This window comes from Carcharodon carcharias, chromosome 9 (genome assembly GCF_017639515.1).
Source record: "Carcharodon carcharias isolate sCarCar2 chromosome 9, sCarCar2.pri, whole genome shotgun sequence".
NCBI lineage: Eukaryota > Metazoa > Chordata > Chondrichthyes > Lamniformes > Lamnidae > Carcharodon > Carcharodon carcharias.
This window is the reverse complement of record NC_054475.1, coordinates 10,855,858-10,874,411: the sequence shown is the minus strand read 5'-3', so window position 1 is coordinate 10,874,411 and position 18,554 is coordinate 10,855,858. Positions and strand designations below refer to the sequence as shown.

Here is an 18,554-nt window from a genome sequence, read left to right as displayed (position 1 = left end):
TCCTGCTCATACTGAGCTTATTGTGGTCTCACTCCTGCTCGTACTGAGCTTATTCTGGTCTCACTCCTGCTCATACTGAGCTTATTCTGGTCTCACTCCTGCTCATACTGAGCTTATTCTGGTCTCACTCCTGTTCATGCTGATCTTATTCTGGTCTCACTCCTGCTCATGCTGATCTTATTCTGGCCTCACTCCTGCTCATACTGAGCTTATTCTGGTCTCACTCCTGCTCGTACTGAGCTTATTCTGGTCTCACTCCTGCTCATACTGAGCTTATTCTGGTCTCACTCCTGCTTGCTGCTGGCTTTCACTGGTGTGTTTGGCACTGTAAGTGAATGCCATGATCAGGACTTAAGATCATGCCTGGGGCACCTCAGGTACTGTATTGAAACAAAATGAACTGTATTCACTTTGTGTAAAGTCAAATTTGAACTGTTATGTAAAGTACATTTATAAATTTTATGAATGAAGTATATTTGTGGAGAAAAATATCTGTTTTTATCAGTTTATTGTCTGACAGGTCCTTTACCTGGGCAGTATGTATTAGATTGATTTTTGGAGCAGGGAGATGAAAGAGGGGCTTCACTCCATACATTGACCTGGTATTGCAGTATCTCTGGGAATGGTGCTACTCCCCTTCGGAGGATTTGAACAATTAAAAATAGCTTCATTCAAAACAAGAGCAAAATACTGTGTCTGCTGGAAATTTCAAATAATCTCTGGTCCAATTTTGTTTCGATTTTCTTTGCAGCTTTCAATTTCACTCTCCTTTTTCCCTTCTTTTTGTTTTCCCACATTCTGCTATTCACATCTCCTCTATACGCATCTTTTGTTTCTTTACCTGTCTCATTACCACTCCCCTTGGCCTTACACCACCAACTCTGCTGTCACTAAACCTTTCATGTCTTCCACCCTGTTGCAGACCTTCCCCTTTGTTCTGTTGCCACCCTTCCAAGGTCTGGACCTCATGTAAAACCCCTCAGGCTATGTGCACCAGAGAAACTTTGACATGAAAAGTAAATCTCAATTGTAAATATAAACTGGAATTGTAAGTGTAGTGAGGCAGCTCATATATTGTAACTGAAAGAAGTTGAACTGTATCACACTTTATGTAATGTCAAATTTGAGCTGTTTTGTAATACAGTTCTACAAATGTTATGAATTATGCTGAAAAAATACTGTCAAAGCTTTTTATCTTAGACTCATCAAATTCAGTAACAATTATTGTTGACCTCTTTGAGATTTGGTATTCTTGCGATTTTGTTCTGATGAGTCCAAGATGAAAAGCTTTGACAGCATGTCTCTTTTCAGCAATACTCAGGTGCTGTACTACCAAGCGACTATTTGTTATGAATAAAGTTTGCTTATGAAAAATAAAAGTTAAAATCATGCTAGGGTCTTAACCTCATCATTGGACCCTGAATTTCACATCTAACTGAGACCCACAGCTGTCTATCGTGGGTGCCTGTCGCGAGACTGCCTTCCCCTGCTCCCTACTGGGGATAGGTTTGAGACTGGAAACTGTTCCCGACATCTGTTTCCTTCCACCCCCTCCGACTCCCCGACCCCAAAGGAAAATCCGGCACAGAGTGTCAGGCAGCACCAGGACTGAGGGGAGCCAAGACTGACGCCAATCAATGGAGTGTCACATTAAGCAGGGGGCTGGAGGTAATCATATCTGAAGCTGGTGGCTTGGAGTAACCAGCGTGACATGAGAACGCTACGCAGTTTGGGTTGCAAAGCATTCAGCGGGGCAAAATCTGTGCAGCCACAGCAAACTGGGAAGGCTCCTTCTTTCTATTTCCCATCGTTATTACCATCAGCTGAATAGGTGAAGTTAATCTCCAGCACTGGCCCGACCCCCTTCAGCAGAACAATGTGGATATTTGTGTTTCGTGGCGGTGAGAGAGGCCAGGTATCCTGGTAGTCGGGCAGACAGTCTCCTAGTGAAATAAAGAAGAATGTGTGAGACAGGAAAAGGCAATCCTCACAGCAGCTCCTGCATTAAAAATGTGTAATCTTAAACCCCTCCCCCCCTAGACTGGGCTTGTGTTCCCCCGACTATAGAAGCTAATGGGGTGGTCTAATTGAGGGGTTTACGATAATTAAAAGAGTTGACAGGATGGATAGAGAAAAAATCATTTCCTCTGGTGGGGGAGGGGGCGCGAGGAGAATGTAACAAGGGGGCTTAACCTTAAAATTAGAGCCAAGATGTTCAAGTGTGATATCAGAAAGCACCTCTTCACACAAAAGGTAATGGAAATCTGGAACTCCCTCCCCCAAAAGGTTGCTGAGAAAGGGGTTTTTGCGATGTTGATTGAGGTGTAGATATTGGCCAGGACACCGGGGAGAACTCCCCTCCTCTTCTTCAAAATGATGCCATGGGATCTTTTCCATCCACCCAGGCAGGCAGATGGGGCTTTACTGTGTCATGATTCACTGGGGATAGTGCGCTGCAGTGTCAAGCCCCACGGATCTCCAAGTGAGAGAAATGTGTGAAGTTTAATCAGCCCACCAAATTGCCCCAATTCTACCTAACTGTTTAATTTAGGTTAAAAAAAATGCAAGCACCAGGTTTTTAAACTTAACAAGTAAATAATTATTAAACAAATTGTCTATAACCTGTGGCAAAAGAAGGAAATATGAGCTGCCAACTCTATAACTCAAACACACACACACACACACACACACACACACACACACACACACACACACACCATGAATTTTAAGGGTGACAGTTCAATACACCAATCTGGGTTCAGAATTAGATGGGTTGACTTTGGCTGGTAAAAGGAGGGAAAATCCTAACATATTCTATAAGCATATCAATGGGAAGAGGATAACCAGGGAAAGAGTAGGGCCCATTAGGGACCAAGGGGCAATCTATGGGTGGAGCCAGAGGACATCGGTAGAGTGTTGAACGAATACTTCACATCCGTCTTCACCCAAGAGAATGAGGAAAAAATGTATCGAACTCAGGGAAAGAGACTGCAAAGTTCTTGAGCAAATTGTTATAGGGAGTGACAAGGTATTGGAGGTGTTGGCAGGCTTAAAAGTGGACAAATCTCCAGGTCCAGATGATTTGTGTCCTAGACTGCTGAGGGAGGCAAGGGAGGAGATAGCAGAGGCTCTGGCCCAAATTTTTAATTCCTCTCTGGCTACGGGAGAGGTGCCAGAGGACTGGAGAACAGCTAATGTGGTTCTGCTATTTAAGAAGGGTTGTAGAGAGAAGCCAGGGAACTACAGGCCAGTGAGTCTCATGTCAGTGGTAGGGAAACTATTGGAGAAAATTCCAAAGAGAATTTATCTCCATTTGGAGAGGCAAGGTTTGATCAGGGATAGTCAGTATGGCTTTGTCAGAGGGAGGTCATGCCTAACAAATTTGATTGTATTTTTTGAGGAAGTGACCAGGTGTGTAGATGAGGGTAGTGCAGTTGATGTAGTTTATATGGATTTCAGCAAAGCCTTTGACAAGGTCCCACATGGCAGACTTATAAAGAAGGCAAATGCACATGGAATACAGGATAATTTGATAAGATGGATTCAATATTGGCTTAGTTGTAGGAGGCAGAGTGTGATGACAGATGGATGCTTTCGTGACTGGAAGCCAGTGTCGAATGGTGTACCACAGGGATCTGTGCTGGGCCCCCTATTATTCGTCATTTATATAAATGACATAGACGACTATGTGGGGGGTGGGGGTGTGGGGGGTAGGATTAGTAAGTTTGTAGATGATACTAAGATTGGCCGGGTGGTTAACAGTGAGATTGAGTGTCTTGGGCTACAGAAGATATAGATGGGGTGGTCAAATGGGCAGATAAGTGGCAGATAGAATTTAACCCTGAAAAGTGTGAGGTGATGCACTTTGGAAGGAGTAATTTGACAAAGAAGTATTCAATGAACTGCATGACACTAGGAAGTTTTGAGGAACAAAGGGACGTTGGCGTGTGTGTCCATAGATCTCTGAAGGCGGAGGGGCACATTAGTGGGTGGTGAAAAAGACATATGGGACACTTGCCTTTATCAATTGAGGCACAGATTATAAAAGTAGGGAGGTCACGTTGGAGTTGTATAGAACCTTGGTGAGGCCATAGCTGGAGTACTGTGTGCAGTTCTGGTCACCACATTATAGGAAGGATGTGATTATAGGAAGGGGGTGCAGAGGAGATTCACCAGGATGTTGCTTGGGATGAATGGGATGACACTTAAGTTATGAAGAGAGTTTGGATAGACTTGGGTTGTTTTCAATGGAGCAGAGAAGACTGAGGGGTGACCTGATCGAGGTGTACAAGATTATGAGGGGCATGGACAGGGTGGATAGGGGGCAGCTGTTTCCCCTTAGTTGAAGGGTCAGTCACGAGGGGACACAAGCTCAAGCTGAGGGGTAGGACATTTAGGGGGGATGTGAGGAAAACCTTTTTTACCCAGAGGGTGGTGACGGTCTCGAATGTGCTGCCTGGGAGGGTGGTGGAGGTGGGTTGCTTCACATCCTTTAAAAGTACCTGGATGAGCACTTGGCACGTCATAACATTCAAGGCTGTGGGCCAAGTGCTGGTAAATGGGATTAGGTAGGTAGGTCAGGTGTTTCTCATGTGTCGGTGCAGACTCGATGGGCCGAAGGGTCTCTTCTGCACTCTGTGATTGCTTTCTTCCAGGTTCCTTGCAGGCTGTTGTGGCTGACACCAGGTGGTCTCCCAGCACTTGCAGTCTGTGGTTCTCTGGTTGAAACTTGCTTTTAATGTCTCCTGATGTTTTTTCCCCTTTTTCTCCTAACTGGGTTTTCTCAAAGAAAGCAGGATACAGTGAAGTGAAGAATAGCCAGCTAGCTACTATGGCAGGATTGCTGGAATCTTACAAATCACAGGAGAGAGAGGTTCCAGGTCTTTCCTCTTTTCAGGCTAAGAGCTGATCTACTGCATTATCCTCACACAGATCCTGGTCACTTGGTCAGGAACCAATCAAAATGCCATCGCAAGGCAGTCCCCTCTTAAACCAGATCTCCTTTCCTGCACCATTCTGTCCACCCCGGCACACACTGTTCCAGGAAATAGCAACATTGTAGATTTTCTTCTTACTCCAGCTCTTTTAAGCTGCAGCCATGGTAGTTTTTAAAGCCACAGTCCAAGAAAAAAATGTTCTTTACAAGTTTAACATCTCACCTGAAAGATGATACATCCAACAGTGTAGCACTCCTTTAGCGCTCCACCGGAATATCAGCCTTGATTTTTGTTCTCACGCCTTGGAGTAGGACTTCAACCTGTAACCTTGTGATTCAGAGGCAAGGGTGCTACCAACTGAGCTACTCTGATCAAACACTCCAATCTCTGGTCAGTTTGCTGATGTTCCCCAGGCCAAGTAGGTGGATATCACTGTTGCTACCAGAGCTACCTGGGGCGTTCCTGCTCCTGAATATAGCCCAGTGACTTCAGCTGGAAAAGCTGCATGAAAGCATCAGGGAAGGACAGATCAGACTAGTCTGTAGATTCTAGCCTCCAACCCCACAGGCCAATTTCCGGGTGATACTCACTGCCACTTTCAGCCAGTTTAGGGCATCCCAAAGTGCACTGAAATTAACGAAATACTTTCAAAGTGTATTCACTGTTGTAATGCAGGTAATTTCCATAACTGATCACAAAAATCAAGCCGTTCAGTTCTCATGTTGGTGTTACATTAACTCTCCATTTGCCTGGATGAGTGCAGCTCCAACAACACTTAAGAAGCTTGATGCCATTCAGGACAAAGCAGCACCCTTTATTGGCATCCCATCCACCACCTTCAACATTCGTTCCCTCCACCACCGACATACAGTGGCAGCAGTGTGTATCATCTATAAGATGCGCTGCAGCAACTCACCAAGGCTCCTTCCACAGCACCTATGACCTCTATCACCTAGAAGGACAGGGGCAGCTGATGCATGGGAACACCACTGCGTGCAAGTTCCCCTCCAACACACTCACCGTCTTGCCTTGGAACTATATCATTGTTTCTCCACTGTCGCTGAACTCTCTTCCTAACAGCAATGTGGGTGTACCTACACCACAAGGACTGCAGTGGTTCAAGAAGGCAGCTCATCACCACCTTCTCAAGGGCAATTAGGGTTGGGCAATAAATGCCGACCTAGCCAGTGAAGCCCACATCCCGTGAACAAATACAGCAATAAAAAATAAAACTGATCTTAGCTGAGGTGCTGGCAAGTGTGCAAGTGGCCTGCAAATGCATACCCTTTGGATGAGGAGCAGAAGCATCAGCCAACACTCCACAGTGGAACCCTACTTAGAAGAGGTGATAGAGCATCGGCATCCACCTTCGACATTGCTCCCAATGGACTTCAATGGAAATAGGAACGTGAGGAGATGTAAAATGACTGCCAACTCTCTATCCCTCGTTTTCCACAAGGTCAAAATGAGAATTGGATGAGGATTTGTGCACATTCTTCAATTCTAATGCTCCACTGACTGTTTTCCTCTGCTCCCCTTGTGTGACAAAGCAATGAAACATTAACGCTGTGTTACTTATAGTGAAAAAAGCAAAAGCGAATCATGTCACCACCAAGCATACCTTTAATAACTCGGCAGGGAAGATTCTGCAAATAAGCAAATGACAAACAGAGCATTAGTTGATTAGATAACACACAGTTTTCCATTTGTTAAAACTGTTAAAACTATTGGTTAGGGTGTGTTATGTCAGTTATACAATGCTGGAAATACAAAGCTTGTTAAGAGTTAAAAAAAAGAAAGATTTGTATTATTATAGTGCCCTTCATGACCACTTTGCAGCCAAGGATGTACATTTGGAAGTGTAGTCACTGTTGTGATATGGGAAATGTGGGGGCCAATATGTGCACAGCAAACTCCCACAAACAGCAATCTGCTAACAACCAGATAATCCCCTGCTGTTCTTCGAAATAGTCTCACAGGGTCTTCTGAACTTACCCAAGGATATGGGGCCTTGCCTTAATGTCTGATCTGAAAGATGGCACCTCTAAGAGTACTGAACTATCAGCCTTGATTTTTGTGCTCAAGTCCTGGAGTGGGACTTGAACCCAGAACCTTATGACTTAGAGATGTGAATGCCACCAACTGAGCCATGGCTGACACTGTTTGTCAAGGTTGTTGTCGCTCCTTGTAAGTTTAGCAACAAACATCATATTTTCCACTATGTAGTTGCTGACTGTACAGAGACTTTCACAGCTGTTTAAGTTGTGTTTTGCTGTTCACAACCACTGCTGTTGCTGCTAATGTCATCTCAAATTCAGTAAATTAGGACTGGGTAATTAATGCTGGCCTTGAAAGCAACTCACGCTTTCCAGGAATGAAATTGCTTTGAAGTTTGCTAGCCTGAAGAAGATTTCCAATGTATGAAAGCAATGCTTGTCCTATACATAATTATGACCATGTGATGGAATACTCTCCACTTTCCTGGACAAGTGCAGCTGCAACAACATTCAAGAGATTAACGCCACCCAGGACAAAGCAGTCTGCATTACCTGCACTCCATCCACCACCTTAATGTTGTGCATGGTCGCAGCTGTGTGTACCATCTACAAGATGCACTGCAGCAACTTGCCAAGGCTCCTTCACAGCACCTTCCAAGCCCATGACCTCTACTACCTAGAAGTCAAGGGGAGCAGATGCTTGGGAACACCACCACCTGGAAGTTCCCCTCCAAGTCACACACCACCCTGACTTGGAAATACATCACTGTTCCTTCACTGTTGCTGGGTCAAAATCCTGGAGCTCCCTCCCTAAGAGCACAGTGGGTGTACCTACACCACATGGACTGCAGCGGTTCAAGAAGGTGGTTCACCACCACCTTCTCAAGGGCCATTAGGGATGGGCAATAAATGCTGGCCTAGCCAGAGATGCTCAAACCCTGTAATGAATAGAAAAAAAGCACTGAGCCCACAGTGTGGTGTTACATCAGCATTATGACCTGGGAAGCACCAGCCACATCTTCCACTCTCTCTCGCTGACATGTACATAAGACTTCTTGGTAACTTCTTACAGCATGGCAGCTGCTGAAAGGAACTCAATTGGAGTAGATTGCCTCATTTGGAGAGCTGGTGCCAGCACAGTCACGATGGGCCAATTGGCCTCCTCCTATGCTGTAATTTCTATGACTCGAAAATGCAAACACCTCAAGACATGCTTTGATCTGAATTTTTTTGGCGTGCTTAAGAGATGGAAACCTAAGTGCTTGAATCAGAAAGGGAGCAGAGTCTGCATAACCGTATTGGCTAGGACCTGGAGATGGAATCTTCACTGAACACCAGAGAAAATATTAAAGACATCCCCACACTCTCAACCCCCATGAGAATGAAATATTTATTGAAAAATTAAAGGGAGGTCCAAAAAATTGTAACCACTGGCTTTGAAATTACCTATGAGTTCTGCTTGGAAAATGCTGTAACCCAGGCAGGGTGAGTCAGACCTTGGGACAACTCCAGGAATAATGAATCCCCACCCCTTTAACTATCTGTCAAAATATTCTGTGCACTTGAGAGGCGAGATGGGCAGCACAGCTTCCCATAAATGGGGTGGGGGGTGAGCATGCTAAGAAGCCATGCAACTGAGAGCAAGATGCCAATTAAGATACTTTCCAAAATGTTCTCTCTTTATAATACTGGGACTCCTGTCTCCAGCAGGGGATTAAATGGTTTAAGAAGCTGGTTTCACTTGTGCAATCCATTAGCAAACGGGGCAGTCCACAAAATAAAGGCACTTTCTCATTTTAAAGATAAAATCTTCAGGGGTGTCTCAGGCCAATGAGCGTCTCATTTCTCCACCTCCCCCCAACCTGCTCCCCAAACCCTGCAATTTTTAAAAAAATTATTTTTGGGATGTGGGCGTCACTGGCTAGGTCAGCATTTATTGCCCATCCCTAATTGCCCTTGAGAAGGTGGTGATGAGCCATCTCCTTGAACCGCTGCAGTCCATGTGGTGTAGGTACATCCACAGTGCTGTTAGGCGGGAGGGTGTTCCAGGTTTTTGATCCAACTACAGTGAAGGAACGGCGATATATTTCCAAGTCAGGATGATGTGTGGCTTGGAGAGGAACTCCCAGGTGGTGATGTTGTCAAGATATAATAATGTCTATAATGTTATTGCAAATTATTTTATAATAGAGTTCTGGTGTTGTCTGTGTCTGTGTCTGTGTCTTAATTGGATTGAAGCCAGCTGGTCTAAGGATTTGATGTATTGAAGAAAATTTGGTTTGAAATGTTAATCAGGTAAACATAGGATAGTTAGAAGGTGAAGTGTAAAGAGGGCAATTTGCATTTTTAAATAAACCATTCAAAAGAATGGGTGAAGTATCACACCTAGCCAGAAGAAGCCAAACAATGTGTTTACTTTTTCAAAGGCTTATTAATAAACTTGATGCTATGAGAGGATTTTATTGTTAGAAGAGATAAAGTTCAAAAAACTTAGTGATACAATGAGAACTTGCATCAAAGAGGAAAATATGTGTAAAGGAAGAGCAGGCTGTTGGTAAAAGGAGAGGGATTCTAAGGTCTAAAGTCTCCAGTCTGTAAGCCTCAAGTGGCTGTCCGCGAGGACCCAGAGCTGAAAGAAACTCATTTTGAATTCGACTGTCCAGAGTGCACATTGCCAGGGGTCTGTTTAAATCTATGTGTTTTACTGTTGCCTTAATGGAGGTGTAACTGGAAGTCTGATTAGTTAGGGGATCTTTAGAAGTTATTATGGTAGTAATTTGTAGACATATGTAAGTGCTTACAATCTTTTAATTATTAAACATTTAATTTAGTTTTATAAAAACCCCTTGAGATTCGGTGTTCTTATTATAACTGAATTCAAAACCAGCATCACAAAACATACAAATTGCAAAAATTGGTTATGACAGTTGTTTCAAGTTTCCCTCTGGGATTTGAGCAGCTCAGCATTTACCATCAGCTGTGTCATAATAGTGTTCCTGTGCATCTGCTGCCCTTGGGCTTCTAGGTGGTAGAGGCCGTGGGTTAGGAAGGTGCTGTCGAAGGAGCCTTGGCGAGTTGCTGCAGTGCATTCGGTAGATGTTATGCTCTGCACCACCAGCATTTCAAGCAACTAATTTCCCTTTAAAAGAATTTACAGGTGCCTAACCTAAATATTTAAGAGCCCATGATCCTGGGAACTGTACTCTTGTCATGTTGCGAAGAAAAGTGCAAATTGTTGCTGAAATATTAAACCATCTCTTTCAGTTGCTGATTCACCTGCTGTGGGGTTAGAATATTGCAACACTTCCCCTCTCATTTCTGTTGAGCGGGGACATCTATACGGGGGTTTTAGAGGGCAAATCATTTCATTTTACTTAAAGACTTCATGGACTACCTGAAGGTCATTGTTTTACAACTCTTTGCAGTTCTGCATGACACAGCCAAATCCCAAGAATCAAATCATTTCTTTTTCTGGACAGAACAAGGAACAGAAACTCTCAGTATAACCAGGCGGACTTGGCATAGAGAACCCGTCAGCAACATAATTCCGCACCACATCCATGAAAGATTTAACAATATTCAGGAGAACTGTGATGCCTCACAGGCTGGAACTGATACATTTCTGGGAGGAAGTTATTTGTGAATCTTGGGTTTGCCGCGAGTTGACACATCAGCAAAAATCCTACAATTTGCAACACCCTCAGCGTTTGACATTTATTTGTTGAGTTTGGAAGTAAGCCCTTGCCCTTTCTCATGAGAAAAGAGTAAAGGTTCTTACCGGCTGTGAGCAGTCTTGAGTGCAGCCCTCCACAGTTCGGTTGGAGACTGCTAGGGTTTCATAATTGCTCCTGCCTGCCAGTCTCGGAGCAATGAGTGTGACTGCCAGCAGAATAAAATAACATGCAGGTGGGAGCATTCTCCCCAGCATCGATATTCCACTGGGGACGGATCTGCACATAGTTCTCGCCGCTCAGCCAAGGTAAAAGGAACGCTGGTGTGGCAGGGAGAACAGCTGATAAGAACCAAAGCCCAACGGCTGGAGAAATCTGCAGAGAAAGCAAATAAGAGAAATAGTAAAACCCGGGCTGCTCTCTTGTTGAGAGATTTTCTCTTGAGATTTTCTGAAGCTCTTGGCAGTGATGCAAAACCTTTAATCCCACCCATTTATTCACAAAGGTGTGTAGTTGCCTGAGGCTGTTCCTGCACCCATAATAATGACATCTTTGCCACTGGCATGTCTTGCATTTTTACCACAAGTTGATATCAGAGATGTGGAGAGGGAGGGATGAGAATCCTACACCAATGTATGAGGCGGCTTCACATACTCCTGCTTAAACAGAGATTCGTGGGGATACATGTTTACAAATTGTTGAAGGTGGCAGGGAAGGTTGAGAAAATGGTTAAAACAGCACATGGGATTCCGGCCTTTATGAATAGAGAATAAAAGCATGGAGCAGTCTCTTGGTAGCACAGAACTTGAATATTGTTGAAAAGAGAGACATGTTGCTGAAGCTTTTCATCTTGCACTCATCAGGACTAAAGCAAGAATGGCAAATTTCAAACGATCGCAACAGTTGACACTACAGGAGAAAAGGGGGCTGACTGGTTGACAAGCCGACTCTGATCGGCTGAGATGTTGCCATGGCAGGCTCCCCAGCTCCCAGGTAATTCAATAAAGGCGCAAGTCTTGAACACATTCCTTTTGTTTGCAGAGAACGTGTCCCTATGTATGAATGTATGTCGCTTTTAGTAAGTGTAAATGAGCCATGTTACGAGCTCAACTGATTGTTTTAAATTGGCTCTTAGTGTAGCTATTAGCGCGCTCAGGATTGTTCAGCGGGTGCTAATTGGAGCACTGCATTGAACGGCCAATCAGGACCGAAAGAACGACCAGCCAGAGCAGCCAAAAGCTGTTCTGTTGATGAACGCTTTGCGAAAAAATTCACATCCCAGCAGTCTCCGCTTGGCAGCCGTCATTGCTGCCTCAGAGCTTGTGACCACAAAGAATTGGCCGGGGTTGTGACCCACAGGTTTGAGAACCCCTGCTCTGTGGTTTTGCTGCTCCTTGTGATCTTCCTCCTGTAATAGTGACCTTGAGATTAACCTTTGATTTCTGATTGCTCCAGTTTAATCCTAGGGGGTTGGTAACTAGAGAATCTATTAAGACACTGTATCAATGCAGGTTGTTTTCTTAATAGGTTTGCAATCCTAGCACGAGAGGAAAAGGTTGAGTATTTCTGATTGGTGTTATGATTGAACAAGAAAATTGAACATCCTATATCAGCACACTGTACCATATTGTTCAGTATCATTGTATTTAAATCTTACCGTAACATGAGAAAGTTATATTCATCTAAAGCTCCTGTGTTATATTTTCTGATCCTGGTGTGAGAAGGGCCTGCACAAGGCAGCCTCATGTATGAAACATTCATTAGTCCAGAACTGCACTGTACAGACAGAGGCCATTTGGCCCATTATGTCTATGCTGGCTCTTTGAACGAGCAATTCACTGTAGCCCTGCTCAACCAGTGCTCCTTCCCCAATTTCTGCAGTTGAGAAGAAAATGAACAGAGCTGCTGTGTCAGCCGATCGCTAAGACCATCACTTTATGATGGAGAAGCTATGTTACTTTTATGTCAGTAACAATAAGGCACTGTTTCAATGCAGGCAACTCATACTCCCTTAAAATAAAAGCAAAATGCTGCGGATTCTGGAAACCTGCAATAAAAACAGAAAGTGTGGGAAAAACTCACAGGTCTGGCAGTATCTGTGGAGAAAGAAACAGAGTTAACATTTCGAGTTGAATATGATTCTTGTCCAGGAGAGTCTGAAGACTTCTGAAGAAGAGTTATATTTGACATGAAAAATTAACTCTGTTTCTCTCTCCACAGATGCTGTAAGAGCTGCTGAGTATTTGCAATACTTTTTGTTTTTAACTCATATTCTCCTGACTGACTCTCAATGAGTGAGAGTTGACATGGCTGGAGACCTGTCGCAATTTTAAGATCTTCTAGACTTCCTTCTTGTAGGGCAAGAATGATGACAAGAGACCTAATCATTTCCACAGAGAGAAAACACCAACAATAGCTTATATTTACATAGTGTCTTGAAAGTACTTGAACATTCCAAGGTGCTTCACAGGAGCATTATAAAACAAAGTATGAGAACAAGTCACATAAGGAGATATTAGGGAAGACAACCAAAAGCTTAGCCAAAGAGTAGGGTGACCAGATATTCAAAAGTCCAAACTGGGAACAAATGAAACTTTGTGACTAACAGGGAACTGACACCCTGAGGTAATGCTCCCTCACAACTCAAAACAGACGTCCCTTCTGTGAAAATTGGTGTTCTTAAAAAATATTTTTGGGGAATATTGTGTTATTCTGTGAAGGAGGCTCTGTGTATATGTGTGTGTGGGTAAATGATTTAATTAAGCTAGGGAAAAGCTAATAGATACAGGAGGTAAGGAATGAAACGATAGAGATGTTAGGTGTGCATTTGTAATGAGATATTACGGTGGATTTGAGGTACAAGTAAATAGGTTGGACCTAACATTTGCATTTTTAGATAAGTCAAGAGTTTGTTTGAATATCAAAGGGAAGTCAAAGGTGGCAGGAAACATTTTTTGCATCTTAAAGGAGTTTCATGGGTAAATAGAAGAGGGTATACTACATTTTATTGACCGAAACAGAGACAAAATAGAAGCATGAAAGATTTTATATTTAGAAGGAGTTGAGTTTCAAAGAGGTGTAAGAACAATGGGACCTGAGGTGAAAGGGGGAAAAAGGTATTTTAGAGTTACATTGGAGAGCTTAGTGGTTGGCTGTTGGCTGTGTGAGGAAGATCTCCTGCAAACAGTTCTAGGCTGGGAGAAGATGCGGTTTGAATCAGTCATCCAGTCAAGTCAGAAAAGTCTTGGGCTGCCAAAAGCAGTCTTGTGCCGAAGTCTTGGATTTCTACTACAGAGTAGAAGAGAGTTTAAGAGGTCATGTGATATGCCTTTATTAAAGCTACAGCAGTTTGCCTTGGATAATATGACTGGATTTTTATAATTAAACATCTGGAAGGGCGTGTTGCCTGGAAGGTGTTTACTTTTGGGTCTGACCAAGTAGGTAGTCTTCTGGGAGGAATGTTTTGTAAGACTAATCTTAACTGTGTAACTATAATCTTGTGCGTTTAAGTTTTCTTTTCCGCTTGTTAATAAAACTTTTACTTTTAATTTTAATTTTTTAAATCCCAAAGGTGTTACTGGACTTCTTGCTACTGGAATCAACACCTTGTCTTCTTGTTTTCAGCATAGAAGATAAAGAGTATGGTCCCTTAAGCCAAGTTTCCCTCTGGGATTTGGCTTGCTCAGCAATTAACATCTGCTGTGGTCATACACTTCGCAGCTCCTCAGGTTGCAGCACCTTTTTCATTTTTATCACTGAACTACCAGAAACAAGTGAAGTGACCATAAATTGGTGCCTTTTCTTGTATTCAAGGTCGATTCCCCACCACGGTGCAAGGAAACCAAGCTCTGTGGATGTAAGCAGCTCGGACAAACTTCTCCCACCTTCCTGCCACCTGTTTGTCTGCCCCCCCCCCCACACCCCTTCCCCCTCAGCTGGAACTGTTTTCCACGCCTTTTCCGGAAATGTAACATGGTGCTGCATCGGGCAAAGTGGCAAAATCCCGCAGAGGCTGGAAATCTGAAATAAAAACAGAAAATGCTGGCGAAGCGGTAAAACCAGGATGCCCATGCGCAAACCTGGATGGAGCGATTCAATTTTGTCTTAAAAGGAGGAAAGGTTTCACATTCAGGATGAAAGGTCACCATCCTGGAGCCTTAACTCTTGTTCCTCCCTCCACGAGATGCTGCCAGACCTGCTGAGCATATCCAGCATCTTCTGTGTGTTTTTTTAATTTCAGATTTCCAGCGTCTGCAGGATTTTGCTTTCGTGTCTGTGCAGTTTGCTGGGGGGGGAGGGGGCCCGGAAGTGCCCGGAACCTTCTGTCGCGCTCGGCGCTCTCCGCGCCGGGGACGGTTTGTGAGGGACGGAGCGGCCGGCGGCGGATTTTCCTGTCGGACCGGGAGGAGGAGGCGGAGGCGGAGGCGGCCCGGGGCCGGGGGTTTGAGGCAATCGGGACGGCGGCTCGTGTCTGACCGGGATCCGGGAGAGAGAAAATAAATAAAAATATAAAACACCGGAGAAAATCCAGAGAGAGAGACAGAGAGGGAGGGAGAGGGAGAGAGGATGAACCTGGAGCTGCTGGGTGAGTGGAGCTGGTGCTTGGTCCGGGGGAGAGGGAGGATTCAGGGCCGGAGGGGAATGGGGGGGGGGGGGGAAGAAGGAGGGAGGGGGAAGGGGGGGGAAGAAGGAGGGAGGGGGAAGGGGGGGGAAGAAGGAGGGAGGGGGAAGGGGGGGGAAGAAGGAGGGAGGGGGAAGGGGGGGGAAGAAGGAGGGAGGGGGAAGGGGGGGAAGAAGGAGGGAGGGGGAAGGGGGGGAAGAAGGAGGGAGGGGGAAGGGGGGGGAAGAAGGAGGGAGGGGGAAGGGGGGGGAAGAAGGAGGGAGGGGGAAGGGGGGGGAAGAAGGAGGGAGGGGGAAGGGGGGGAAGAAGGAGGGAGGGGGAAGGGGGGGGAGAAGGAGGGAGGGGGAAGGGGGGGGGAAGAAGGAGGGAGGGGGAAGGGGGGGGGAAGAAGGAGGGAGGGGGAAGAAGGAGGGAGGGGGAAGGGGGGGGAAGAAGGAGGGAGGGGGAAGAAGGAGGGAGGGGGGAGGGGGAAGAAGGGGGGGGAAGAAGGAGGGAGGGGAAGAAGGAGGGAGGGGGGAGGGGGAAGAAGGAGGGAGGGGGAAGGGGGGGGAAGAAGGAGGGAGGGGGAAGGGGGGGAAGAAGGAGGGAGGGGGAAGGGGGGGGAAGAAGGAGGGAGGGGGAAGGGGGGGGAAGAAGGAGGGAGGGGGAAGGGGCGGGGGGAGAAGGAGGGAGGGGGAAGGGGGGGGAGAAGGAGGGAGGGGGAAGAAGGAGGGAGGGGGGAGGGGGAAGAAGGAGGGAGGGGGAAGGAGGGGGAAGAAGGAGGGAGGGGGGAGGGGGAAGAAGGAGGGAGGGGGGAGGGGGAAGAAGGAGGGAGGGGGAAGGGGGGGGAAGAAGGAGGGAGGGGGAAGGGGGGGGAAGAAGGAGGGAGGGGGAAGGGGGGGGAAGAAGGAGGGAGGGGGAAGGGGCGGGGGGAGAAGGACGGAGGGGGAAGGGGCGGGGGGAGAAGGAGGGAGGGGGAAGGGGGGGGAAGAAGGAGGGAGGGGGAAGGGGGGGAAGAAGGAGGGAGGGGGAAGGGGGGGGAAGAAGGAGGGAGGGGGAAGGGGGGGGAAGAAGGAGGGAGGGGGAAGGGGGGGGGAGAAGGAGGGAGGGGGAAGAAGGAGGGAGGGGGAAGGGGGGGGAAGAAGGAGGGAGGGGAAGGGGGGGGAAGAAGGAGGGAGGGGGAAGAAGGAGGGAGGGGGGAGGGGGAAGAAGGAGGGAGGGGGAAGGGGGGGGGAAGAAGGAGGGAGGGGGAAGGGGGGGGAAGAAGGAGGGAGGGGGAAGGGGGGGGAAGAAGGAGGGAGGGGGAAGGGGCGGGGGGGAGAAGGAGGGAGGGGGAAGGGGGGGAGAAGGAGGGAGGGGGAAGAAGGAGGGAGGGGGGAGGGGGAGGGAGGGGGGAGGGGGAAGAAGGAGGGAGAGGGAAGGGGGGGGAAGAAGGAGGGAGGGGGAAGAAGGAGGGAGGGGGGAGGGGGAAGAAGGAGGGAGGGGGGAGGGGGAGAAGGAGGGAGGGGGAAGGGGGGGAAGAAGGAGGGAGGGGGAAGGGGGGGGAAGAAGGAGGGAGGGGGAAGGGGGGGGAAGAAGGAGGGAGGGGGAAGAGGGGGGAAGAAGGAGGGAGGGGGAAGGGGCGGGGGGAGAAGGACGGAGGGGGAAGGGGCGGGGGGAGAAGGAGGGAGGGGGAAGGGGGGGGAAGAAGGAGGGAGGGGGAAGGGGGGGGAAGAAGGAGGGAGGGGGAAGGGGGGGGAAGAAGGAGGGAGGGGGAAGAGGGGGGAAGAAGGAGGGAGGGGGAAGGGGCGGGGGGGAGAAGGACGGAGGGGGAAGGGGCGGGGGGAGAAGGAGGGAGGGGGAAGGGGGGGAAGAAGGAGGGAGGGGGAAGGGGGGGGAAGAAGGAGGGAGGGGGAAGGGGGGGGACGAAGGAGGGAGGGGGAAGGGGGGGGAAGAAGGAGGGAGGGGGAAGGGGCGGGGGGAGAAGGAGGGAGGGGGAAGGGGGGGGAGAAGGAGGGAGGGGGAAGAAGGAGGGAGGGGGAAGGAGGGGGAAGAAGGAGGGAGGGGGAAGGGGGGGAAGAAGGAGGGAGGGGGAAGGGGGGGGAAGAAGGAGGGAGGGGGAAGAAGGAGGGAGGGGGGAGGGGGAAGAAGGAGGGAGGGGGAAGGGGGGGAAGAAGGAGGGAGGGGGAAGAAGGAGGGAGGGGGAAGAGGGGAGGGGGAATGAGGGGGGAAGAGAGGGAGGGGAATGAGGGGGGAAGAGAGGGAGGGGAATGAGGGGGGAAGAGAGGGAGGGGAATGAGGGGGGGGAATGAGGGGGGAAGAGAGGGAGGGGAATGAGGGGGAAGAGAGGGAGGGGAATGAGGGGGGTAGAGAGGGAGGGGAATGAGGGGGTAGAGAGGGAGGGGAATGAGGGGGGTAGAGAGGGAGGAGAATGAGCGGGAAGGAAGGGGAATGAGGGGGAAGAGAGGGGAATGAAGGGGGAAGAGGGGAGGGGAATGAGGTGGGAAGAGAAGGAGGGGAATGAGGGAGGAAGAGAGGGAGGGGAATGAGGGGGGAAGAGAGGGAGGGGAATGAGCGGGGAAGGAGGGAGGGGAATTAGTGGAGGGGAATGAAGGGGGGAGGGGAATGGGAGGGAGGGGAATGGGAAGGAGGGGAATGGGAGGGGAAGAGAGGGAGGGGGAGAAGGAGGAAGGGGAAATGGAGAGGGGAATTAGTGGAGGGGAATGAAGGGGGGAGAAGGAGGGAGGGGAATTAGTGGAGGGGAATGAAGGGGGGGAAAAGGAGGGAGGGGAATGACGGGGGAAGAGAGGGTGGGTGCCATGAAGGAATGAAAAAAAGAAAGGTTTGCATTTTTGTAGCACCTTTTATAACCTCAGGATGGAGGATGGGGGGTGGTGGAGTGGGAAAGAAGGGGAGGGCGGATGGGGGGACCTGGAAGAAGGAGGCAAAGGGGGAAGGAAGAGGTGGAGAAGGTGATGATGTGGGGTAGGACGGCATGATGGAGGGGGGGGAACTAAAGGGGGTAGAAGAATGGGGGCAGGGGAAGGATGGGGGTACAGGGCGGTGAAGGAGAGGGGGCGGAGACAGGGAAGGTTGGGGGACGGAGGGGGCAAAGGATGGGGTCCAGGGGAATGGAGAAGGTTGGGGATGGAGGGGGAGGACATGATTGCAGAGGTTTGGATGGGGCAGAAGGGGTAGGAGGGGGAACTGGAGGGTGGCATGGAGGGGGAGGCGGAGGGGGGAGTGGAGAGTGGATGGAGTGTGGAGCTGAGGGGGAGGAAGAGGGGGAAGGAGCGTGATTTCTGGTGGAGAATGGGAAGGATGGGGAATGGAGGGGGGAGATGGAAGAGGAAGTGGATGGAGAGTGGGG

At 48.2% G+C, this 18,554-nt stretch overlaps 2 protein-coding genes and 1 pseudogene across 8 annotated transcripts in view; 2 read left to right on the top strand and 1 right to left on the bottom strand.

The window, feature by feature from the left end:
- Positions 1-11,056, bottom strand: part of LOC121282298 — a 61,939-nt gene extending 50,883 nt beyond the window's left edge. For both annotated transcript variants that reach the window (XM_041195952.1, XM_041195953.1), the window contains exons 1-3: positions 10,713-11,056; positions 6,559-6,583; positions 1,818-1,943 (exon numbers count right to left, since the gene is read on the bottom strand). In XM_041195952.1, the coding sequence (XP_041051886.1) occupies positions 1,818-1,943; positions 6,559-6,583; positions 10,713-10,892 (331 nt within the window). In that variant the 5' untranslated portion in view covers positions 10,893-11,056. The remainder of the gene's footprint in view (positions 1-1,817; positions 1,944-6,558; positions 6,584-10,712) is intronic.
- On the top strand, positions 473-636 carry LOC121282694 (annotated as a pseudogene).
- Positions 11,057-11,365: 309 nt separating the features above from the next.
- Positions 11,366-18,554, top strand: part of rbbp5 (retinoblastoma binding protein 5) — a 36,457-nt gene continuing 29,268 nt past the window's right edge. For 2 of the 6 annotated variants that reach the window (XM_041195363.1, XM_041195360.1), the window contains exon 1: positions 15,013-15,190. In XM_041195363.1, coding sequence (XP_041051297.1) covers positions 15,172-15,190 — 19 coding nt within the window. In that variant the 5' untranslated portion in view covers positions 15,013-15,171. Of the gene's footprint in view, positions 11,599-15,012; positions 15,191-18,554 lie in introns of those variants that run through there. The other 4 variants (XR_005943985.1, XM_041195359.1, XR_005943986.1 and 1 more) reach the window with 4 other exon arrangements.